We start from the raw sequence: 11,013 nt of genomic DNA on the forward strand, positions 1-11,013 counted from the left end.
GGCATATTGATCCCTATGAAAGAGATATGTACAAAGTGCGCGGGGAACAAGGACAAAGGGCACGTAAGCCTGCCAGGAGGAAGTCAGGGAAAGTTCTCCAGAAAACACAGCATTTGTCCTGAGATCTAAAGGCCAATTTCCTTTTAAATCTTTTTGTCAGGTGGACAAATTGGGGGAGAACATTCTAGGCTCAGGGAATAGGACACATAAAAGTGAGGGTTAAGAAATAACCTTAGGTAATTCACTATTATAAAGAGTAGGGATGGCCAGTCAGCTCAGTTGGTTAGAGCATGGTATTGATAACAAAAAGGTCAAGGGTTCGGATCCACATACTGGCCAGCCAGTAAAAAAAAAATAAAATAAAATGTAAAATAGGAAGTGGTGAGAGATGAAGCTATACAGGTGGGAAGGCACTTATATGCCATGAGATAAAGTTTGGCTTTTTTTCTGTAGGTCAGGGGGGTTTCAGATGATGGGTTTCAGGGAATCTGTGAATCCCATAAAACTGTATGAAAAGTTTTGTGGGCATGGACATTTCTTTGAGGAGAAGGTCCACAGCTTTCACTGGATTCTTAAAATGGTCTGTGACCCCCCTCACTACCCCCAAAAAGTTGCAGAAAATGAAGAATCCCTGAAGAATTTTGACAGTAGAGGGACATGATGATATCTACATATGAGAAAGAAAACTCTAGAAGCAGTGTGGAAGACAGCTTGAGAGAGGTGTCACTGAGATTAGGAGGCTATCTGGCATCCTAGACAGGAAATGAGGAGGCATGGACTGGAAGAGAGGCATTTCAGACAAAACAGAAATGCTGGACAGAAGACATCTAGGAAACAGAAGCAACAGGACTTATATCTAATTGGCAATATGATTAGATTTCAAGGGTTTGGAGAAGAAGAAGGAAATGCCCCATGATTGACTTAGGCAAAAGACAAAACTGTGGTGCCATTAACTGAGTTGACGTTCTTGTGGGACATCAATGTGGACGTGGAAGACACTGTCTCAGGATAATGTATATAATTAGAAGGTAAAAGGGCAAGGAGTGGAACCCTGAGGAAAACCAGCATTGAAAGAACAGGCAGGTGAGGGCCAGCCCGTGGTTCACTCGGCAGAGTGCGGTGCTGATAACACCAAGGCCACGGGTTCGGATCCCTACATAGGGATGGCCGGTTAGCTCACTTGGGAGAGTGTGGTGCTGACAACACCAAGTCAAGGGTTAAGATCCCCTTTCTGGTCATCTTTTTTTTAAAAAAAAGAAAGAACAGGCAGGTTAAGTAGGGTTTCATGCAGGAAACTAATGAGGATCGGCAAGAAAGACAGAAGAAGAATCAGGGCTTAGCAATGTCTTGGAAGCCAAAAGGGGACAGTTTCAAGAAGTGGAGACAGTGCCAAATGCTTCTGATAATTGATCTAACATAAGAACAGGAAGGTTGGGCTTCTCAACTAAAGGTCACTGGTGAGCACTGATGTCAAAGGTTCCTTATGACATCACTAAGGCAAAGCCCCATGAAGTCTAGAAGTCTAAGTTACACCCTTAAGTTGAAGGAACCAAAACCAAAAAATTTATGGAGGGGGGGGCTTCTCAGAAGCTTTAGGAAAAGCCTGTGTGTGTGAAAGGAACGAGGTCAGAGTGAACACAAAGCCATCAATGCTTTTGGAAAGATGAATAGTCAGATCAATATGAGCAGAACAGATATGAAACGGCTGCTTGTTTTCCAGCCTGTCCCAAGGCCTATATGGGATTCTCTACTGGATACCTGCGGTTCTTAAATGGTTCTGAAATATGAGTTTGTACAGAAAGGACATTGCTGGGTGGGAGGGGGGACAGGAAGGAAGGAGGGAGGTTTTGGTAATGGGCCACAATAATCAACCACATTGTATATCGACAAAATAAAATAAAAATAAATTAAAAAAATTTAAAAATCTCTCCAAAAAAAGAAATATGAGTTTGTAATATTAGGAAATAAGAAAAAAACATTGTTTCCTGCTCCAAAGAAGTAAATGTGGGGGGGGGGGGGGGGATTTAAAAGAAATAAATGACTTAAAAGGTTTTCAGTGCAATGCAAACAATAGATGGTAGACAGGAAGTATCCAAATCCATTGGGCAGAAGAAAAATCCTACAATAAGGAAGATTCTCTTTTCTCCCCACTCTGCCTTCTCACCTCAAACCCTGCCAACTTCCAGAGGTCAGCCATCTTCCCTCTTAATTGAATATCTGAGTGTTGCTTAGAAATTAAGTTTTAGGACTCCCTTTGTGCCCCTGTACCTATGCCTCAAACCCCCAGTTCCCTAAAAATCACAGACTCGGGTGTATAGATAGTTCACCCTAAGGAGTCCCAGTAGTCCTTTGGCTTCTCCTATTCAACCTCACTGGCCTAGTCGGGCCCCAAGCCAGCCCTGGCCAGACTCTCCTTGGCTGTTCCATGTTACCCTAAATAACCCTCTGTGAGCAGCTGCCTGACTTATTAGAAGCAAGACGAAGGATAAGATTACAAGGCACCATCCAGAAGGTATTCTGGGTACAGCCAGGAGGGGCTCTGGAGAACATCGTAAGCACATAACTTGGAGTCTCCAATTATAGTCTATTGGGAAGAGGTTTGGGGGAGAAGAACTATGGGTGATGGGTTTCTATGAGACTAGACAGAAAAAAACTAACAAATGACTTTATTACTACTTTTTAGAAAGTTGATGTTAAGAAGTTTTTTCTACCTTAACTTTGAATTAGATTTTTTTTAAAGTATGAAGAATAAGTATTTGTTTGATGTGCATTGCACTGTCTAATAGATATGTAACTAAAAATTATAAACCTTAGAATGGCAATTCAAAGAGGTAGCAGAATCCCTGTTCCTGTAAACCTTTAAAAATAGGATAAACATGCATTTAGAATGACTGTCTGGAGATAGAGGGCTAGAGCAGGTGACAGGTCCTTTATGAGAGCAGAATATGCCAACTTCATAAGGCTAAATGTGTTATGGTTTGGGGGGCTGGGACCATTCCTGGTCTGGAAATGGAAATATAGGATTTGGTATTTAATCAGCCCAGCATCTCAGAGTTTTTGGCTTTTGAGCTCAAGATGTTTGATTCCTGGCCATTTTCCTACCTCAAGAGATTATTAGCCTTGCTGAGCTCAGGGAATGACAGAGCTGTGGCCTCTACAGATTTTACAAAGCTCAATCCCACTTTCCCAGGTGGCCCACAGCCACTAAGGGAAAAACACCATTCTGTGCTTTTTACCTGGAACTAGGGCCCATCAAACTTATCTCTGGACATCTATATTAATAAAATGCTCCTTTGGGGAAAACCTGTCAGCTCTATTTCAAGTTTTCTGTTTTGTCCTCTTGTGTCCCTAGAATTTCATTCTCTACCACTCTTAGGCCCTATGGACATGTGCCTGTAAGGTGATGTGGATTCACAGGTGGGATATTTCCATGGATACACTGTGCCTATCACAGAATCCCATAGGCCTTCACTCAGCTGGACCTTCCAGAAATAAGCTTGTCTATGGCCCCTTCCTCCATACAGATGATCTTTCCCTTACAGCAGGCAGGTATTGTCATCCCTAAAATAAGACAGTCTCCCTGCTCAGGATCAGAAGCTGGAAGGGCTCTGCTGCTCTTAGACTCAAGTTAAGTGCTAGGCCTCCATTTCTTTCCTCTTTCCCTTTCCAAAGAGCTCTTCTCTTTCATCATTTCATAACTGTGTATCTCATATGGATTTTTTAGCAGGCTTTCTTTTCCCCTAATCTGACCATCTAAGTCCACAGGCCATTGTACAAGGTTTCAGGATCAACACGTAAGAGTTTATGTTGAAGAACTCAGTATTGGCATGGGATTCTTCCAGGAGACAAGACAGAAGTGATAAAAGCCAGGTCAGCAGTCTCTTCAACCTCAACTATGGCTCTGCATTCCGAATCTGGTCACTATTCCTAAACTCAGGCTGGTGTGCTCTCCTTCCTCAGTTTCTTCATGCTAGCATTCTCCAATTCATAACATATATCACGGTTCTAATTAAATAAACATTAGTTTAAAAATAATTTAAAGTCAAGCTTTACTAATATACTAATAAAAAGTACTGGCTGGCCAGTTAGCTCAATTGGCTAGAATGTGGTGCTGATAATACCAAGGTCAAGGGTTCAGATCCCCTTACTGGACAGCCACCAAAAAAAAGTATCGTAAGAGCAAAGACTGTGTCTGACTTTTTCACTGATCTATCCTAAGTGCCTATCATCCTGCTTGACACACAGTAAATCGTTTTTATTTAATTAATAAATTAAGTATTTACTATGTGCCAGCCACTATTCCAAGCACCTTACTTGAATAGAGTTCGGTTTCTTGGAATCTACATTCTCCATGAAGTTTTCCCTGATTAATATCATTTTATTATATAAGTAGATTCTACTTGGTTAATGCACACTTGCTTATTTTTATTTATGTGTCCTACCTAAGAATTCTAGTGATTTATGATATCTTTACTTATTAAACTGTAAGTTCATAAAGGAAGACAACTTCTTCACAACATACAAAACAGGCTCTATGCAACATGGGTGCTTAGCACAGAGCCTAAGAAAGCCTAGGGATAGTGGCAAAGAGGAGGGGGGAGACTAGCTGAAATCTCTCTCTTTCTCTCTTTGTTCCATCACTGTCTCCATGTCCTGGTATCCCATTCAAAGAGATTCTTCCTCCTTTTCAACGTATTATAAACTAGAATATACAAGATCAAAGGAGAAAAAAGTTTTTTTTTTAAAAGTTCCACGTCTCCTCTCTCCCACTTCATATATACCTGATTTTTATGACTCCCATGTTTCTCAGACTCAACCTAGAGAAGGACTCTCTCTGGCTCTGATTTCTTCCCTTCCAGCCCCCAGGGGATCTGTATTTACTGTTAACTGCTGCTGTTCCTATTTGTTCAAGGGCTAAAGGAAGGAAGGGAAAGAAAGGCCAGAGAAAACAGAGAGTGCCTGACTGACCCTGGTCAGTGCAGGAATTCTCCAGACATCAGGGTTAACACCTAAAGATCTAGCTGGGGCCCAAATACCAATTCTGGGTCTCCTCTCTTTTCTACCATTTCCAAAGTATTTGAAGTGAATCCACCTATTGCCTTGTCAACAATTTTATCCCTTCAGTTTCTTTCCAATGTTGCCTGAGAAAACACCACTCTTTTAGGTACCAGAGGGTCAAAATGGCCCTGAATCTTGAGAGAAACTTGGAAAGAAGTTTTATGAAGATTTGGGTAAATAAAAGTACAGCAAATAAAATTCAAATGCACTTGGGAACTCATACATGACAGAGATTTTTAGGAAAGCCCAGGATTCCAGTGTGACCCTACAGAAGGATAATTCTATTCTACAGTCTAAGGGATTCAAGAAATTCGAGGGTACCTACCAGCCACATTTTGTCCCCTCCTACTTACCTTGGGCATCTCCACCAGAGGTTAACACGGCGATGGCTTTGCCGATCCCCAGGGTTTTGGCTGCATGGTGCTCTTCATGGGTCATGATCCACTCTAGAATTTAAGACAATGGCCAGTTAGATACAGCTGGATGAAGGTACCACTAGCTTAAGAAATGGCTTTGTTAGACTGCCCAGAGCCACCTCAGTCAGTCTCTCACAGTACACTAAATCTGGGCTTTGCAGTCTGGGAGATGTGGACTTCTTCCAGAGGAGAGCCACGCCCCCACAAGCTAAAAGGTCACAGTAATCAAGCCCCAAACTGCAGAAGTACTGGCCAATTCCTCCCTGGTACCTTCCACCCCAATTGGAGCCTATTTGGGGAATAAGCTAAGGTCAGGGAGAAGGGCAGTTGACTGAACAGAAATGAGGAAGGAAGAAAGTGAGCTAACTCAATCCTCAGGGATTCCTCCCTTTTAATGAAGAAAAAGGATTAGTAGGTTAAACCTACTAGCCTTCACCCTTATTAAATCTGTTTTAACATCCCTTTTAATGAAGGAAAATGTTGTTACAGAGGGCAGGAAATCAGATGAGGTTTGGGACACTGACCCACAAGGTAGAAGCAGAAAAGCAAGGGTGGGTTGGGTAATGGATAAGATTAAGGTTGGATGGTATGGAATTGAGCAATCGGAGTAGGGTTGGATGATATGAAGTTGAAACTGCAGTGTGAGGTTACAAAGACACATTAGAGCTTGGGCAAATTAATGGTGTAGTCTCAGGAATGGTTAGGGACTTTCTATGGCTCTTCCATTCCTCTCACATTCTCAGCCTCCTGAGCATCTCTTGATCCCTTGTCTTCAGGCCTTGCTGCTCACACTACATACTATCAGATGTTTAGAGTAACATAAATCACTGTCACATATACACAGATATGTACATGGGAACACCTTTACATTTTGTTTTTAGGGATTATGTCTCTCAAAGCAACACACAAGACATACCTTTGTACCCATAAAATGCCAATGGAATCATCACTCTCCCGGTTATCCAGGCTAAAACCCACTATTTTTTCATTTATGTCCTCCCTTCTTCTCAGAATCAAAATAGTCACCAAATCCTATTATTCCAGCTCCTTATTATCTTCCTTTATCCATCCCCTCATTTCCACCCTCACTGCCTCTTTCCGCCTGAATTGCTTACTACAATAGCTGGTCTCCCTCTGCTTGTGTTTCCTTTCTTCACTCTATCAGAGACACAAAATAAACCTTCATGGAAAGGTCACAGGCCTGAGACTTCAGTGGAGAGAGAACTCCTTCACATGAACAGGAGCTTTAAAGGCAGCTCATGTTTCTGCCCTGCATCTGGGGAAATCAGGGTAGCTGTTTACAGGTCACATAAACACACAAATCCACACACATGCCAATAAAATATATGCAATGAGACACATTTGAAATACATACACAAAACACACATTGTTATTGAGACACAGATTAATAAACAACCTACATATAATCAGTACTGACAGATAAAGTCCAAGCTTCTTGAGTTGGCAGTCAAAGCTTCCACAATCTATCCCTCACCTATAGCTTCAACCTTTGTTCCCACGGATTGTCTGCTCAGTCATCACCTGAACATTACTTTGTTCATCCCCACTTTTGTGCCTGGGCACACTACACCCCTGTCCAGAAGGCTGCCCTGGCCCTTTCCACAGATTCATAGCCCACTCCATCATTTAGGGCCAGGCCTAGTCATAGCCTTATTTAACCTATTTAACCTTCACTGATTACCACAGGTCAAAGAAGGTTTCTTTTTGGACCTCCTCAAATCACATATTGTTTGGAACTGGATCATTCATTTAACACTTAAGTACTACCTTATGTGGCATTTTAATTGCTTCTTATGCACTGAAAAGAGGGTCGGATTAGATCAGGGGTCAACAAACTACAGCCCACAGGCCAAATCCATCCCTTCTCATGTTTTTGTATGACCGCAAGCTATGAAAGGTTTCTACATTTTTAAATGGTTGCAGAAAACATTTCATGATACGTGAAAAATATATGAAATTCAAATTCCAGTGTTCATACAACCTTCATTCATTCATGTATTATCTATGGCTGCAACAGAGACCTACCAACCTGCAAAGCCTAAAATATTTACTCTCTGGACTTTTATGGAAAAAGTTTGCCAAACACTGGACTAGATAACTGCTATAGTCACTTTCTCTAACTAGACTGAAAACTCCTCCTGGGCAGGCATCATGTTCACTTTCAAAAACTCTTCTTCAGCCTACCAAGGCCTAGTGAAGTCTATGCACATAACAAGAGCTCAAGAAATACTTGTTGAAAGCATTAATGAACTGATAACTACACGAAATACAAACATATGAAAAATTAAAAATAGGCTTGGACACAAATATCCTCCATATCCTCTCTACTTCTAAAAACATGGACACAACTAGGCCTTAGGAAATCATATAGTGACAGACACTGAAAGAGCATAAACACACATGATTAGAGACGCTCATGTCCAAATGCCTGCTGTTTTCGAAAAAGAAAGACTAAGTAGCCAACACAAATAGGAAGGCAAAAATTTGGAAAGGAAAGAACAAGACATCTGAGTATGCTGATCCCTTTTCTCCTGAGTTTCTTCTCATTCACTCTTAGCGCTCATCACCAGATAGAAGCCCACGTAGGGATCTTTCATCCCTGGAGCCTTCAGTGAAGGAGAGAATTCACCATAACAAGAGGAAGGTTATGAGTGCTGACCTGTAAAAAAACAGGGCATGTTCTTCTGAATCACTAAGACAGTTATAGAGGCACAGGACACAGAAACACATGCAGATTCATACATGAGGGAATTTCAATAAGTTCGTGGAAAAACAGAACTAAAAGACAATACAAATCTTTCCATGAACTTTTTGAAGACCCCTTAAGCATCCCTTATGGCCCCACAGGTACAGATACAATTATTAAAACATATATCAGATCACGCGTGTGTAAGTAAACACGGGGAAGGGATACAGAGAAGCAGCATCCCAGGCGCACTGACTCTGACTGGATGAGTGCTGGGGTATAGGGGTCAGGCAGCCAAGGGCAACGCTGTCCGGCCACCACCCACCCATCCGATTCCCAGCGGTCCCAGCGGTCGGAGCTAAGCGTGCAAATGGAGGGGGATTGACCGAGGGGCTAGGACTCTTCACCACTGCCCTACCCATCCCCCTCTCGGCTCCGGCTTCTGATGTCATACCACCTTTTCTTTTCTCTTCTGCTCTTTTCAGTTCTCCCCCGCCTCCTCCCAGCACGTACATTCCCGCCTCACTCTCAGCTTTCCCCTCGCTCCTCACCCTGGGGCCCCTCTTGCCTTTCAGTCTCAGCTCTCCGCCGCCGCTGCTTTCCTGCAGACTTTCAGTTCTCCCCCGCCTCCTCCCAGCACGTACATTCCCGCCTCACTCTCAGCTTTCCCCTCGCTCTTCACCCTGGGGCCCCTCTTGCCTTTCAGTCTCAGCTCTCCGCCGCCGCTGCTTTCCTGCAGATTGTCCTTGGGAAAGAGGGGAGGGGAGCCCGGCGAACACGGGGAGGAGCCAGGTGGAGGCAGCAAGGGAGGAGAAAGGAGGAGAGGCTTCCCAACCTCCACTGACAGATGCTGACCGGGAGGCTCCGCCTCCTCCTGCTCGCCTTTCTCCCTCCTCCTCCTCCTCCTCCTCCTCCTCCTCCTCCTCCTCCTCCTCCTCCTCCTCCTCCTCCTCCTCCCCCCCTAAGAACTCAGCTCAGACATGGCAGCGGCTTGGGTTTTTTCACTCCCCAGAGGGTCCTGGGGTTCTCATACCTGTGTAGGGAGCCATCAGCTCTTGTATATAGTGGGGATCAAAAATTATTTATTTGCTTCTCTTGTTTTCAACAGGGACAACTTTTTCCTAGCCTGGACTGAGACTCCCTGCAATCAAACATCTTCAGCAACCAATAATACCTCCCCCTCTAGTTCTATCCCACTTCAATCACTCTTTAAACAAACATTTATTGGGATTCTGTGTGCCAGATTTTATATTAGATACTGAGAGATAAAGAGATAAATGAAATAGAGTCCCTGCCTTTGAGGAACTTTGAACACTGATACTTTCTATAGAATAACCTCAAAAACTGAGCCGGCCTGTGGCTCACTCGGGAGAGTGTGGTGCTCATAACACCAAGGACACGGGTTCGGATCCTGTATGGGGATGGCCGGTTAGCTCACTAGGTGAGTGTGGTGCTGACAACACCAAGCCAAGGGTTAAGATCCCCTTACCGGTCACCTTTAAATAAAAAAAAAGAATAACCTCAAAAACTCTTTTTACATTTATAATACCTTTCTCAGAGAAAATTCAAAAGAGCTACCTACTTGAAATGGAAGTACCAAGAGGCAAGAGCACTGCTGTGACAGCCTCTTAAGCTTGCAGTAGGAGGGGTGCAGGATTCTGGTAGTGAAACAAGCATATGTGCTGGGCTTCACAGCAAACAGGATCCACCCTGGGAACATGGGTCAGATGTTTCCAGAGCAAAAGGTGCACCCCTTACTCAGATCCTCTTCTCTCCTTCCCTTGCTCCACCTATGCCTCGCTTCAATGACTCTCCACTGTCATGTCTCTCCTTGCTTTTTTTTTTTTTTTAAAGATGACCGGTAAGGGGATCTTAACCCTCGACTTGGTGTTGTCAGCACCATGTCCTCCGAAGTGAGTCAACCGGCCATTCCTATATAGGGATCCGAACCCACAGCCTTGGTGTTATCAGCACCACACTCTCCCAAGGGAGCCATTGGCCGGCCCTCTCCTTGCTTTTTCTACTGCCCTTCCTCTTGCTTACTTTTGTTTCCTCCACTGCACATTCTGGCTGCAAACAATAAGAATGCAAGTGAGTAGGAGATAAATCCACTTGACTACACAAAATTTAAAGCTTTTATACTGCAATGTTACCATCAAGAAAGTAAAAAGACAATCCATGGAATGGCAGAAAATATTTGGAGATCATATATCTGATAAGGGACCAATATCCAGAATATATAAAGAACTCTTGCTACTCAATAATAAAAAGACAACAGTCCAATTAAAAATGGGCAAAAGATCTGTACAGACCCCTCATCAAAGAAGGTATACGTGTGGCAAATAAGCATGTGAAAAGATATTCAACATCATATGTCATTAGGGAACTGCAAATTAAAACAGTAAGATACCACTACACACTTATTAGAATGGCTAAAATCCAAAAAAAACCTGACAATACCAAATCCTGATGAGAATGTGGAGCAGCAGGAATTCTCATTCATTGTTTGTGGAAATGCACAATGGTATAGTCACTTTAGAACACAGTTTGACAGTTCCTTACAAAACTATATATAGTCTTACCACGTGATCAAGCAAAGTCACTCCTACATATCCAAATGAGTTGAAAATTATGTCCACACAAAAACCTGTACACAATTGTTTATAGCAGCTTTATTCATAACTGCCCAAAACTAGAAGAAACCAAGATGTCCCTCAAAAGGTGAATGAATAAACAGACCATGATACATCTATACATTCGAATATTATTCAATAAAAAAATAAATAACAGGGCCGGCCCGGTGGCGCACTGGATAGTGCGCCGCTTGGGAAG

The 11,013-nt window shown here is 42.9% G+C and overlaps 1 protein-coding gene across 1 annotated transcript in view; it reads right to left on the bottom strand.

Moving 5' to 3' along the window:
- The window catches only part of PFKM (phosphofructokinase, muscle), a 25,537-nt gene extending 16,595 nt beyond the window's left edge, over positions 1–8,942 (bottom strand). Inside the window, exons 1-2 of the mRNA XM_008587895.1 lie at positions 8,881–8,942; positions 5,412–5,504 (exon numbers count right to left, since the gene is read on the bottom strand). Of these exons, the coding sequence (XP_008586117.1) occupies positions 5,412–5,496 (85 nt within the window). The 5' untranslated portion in view covers positions 5,497–5,504; positions 8,881–8,942. The remainder of the gene's footprint in view (positions 1–5,411; positions 5,505–8,880) is intronic.
- Between the last annotated feature and the right edge of the window lie 2,071 nt (positions 8,943–11,013).

The sequence above is a fragment of the Galeopterus variegatus genome, unplaced genomic scaffold (genome assembly GCF_000696425.1).
Source record: "Galeopterus variegatus unplaced genomic scaffold, G_variegatus-3.0.2 Scaffold4580, whole genome shotgun sequence".
In the NCBI taxonomy this organism is placed as follows: Eukaryota; Metazoa; Chordata; class Mammalia; order Dermoptera; family Cynocephalidae; genus Galeopterus; species Galeopterus variegatus.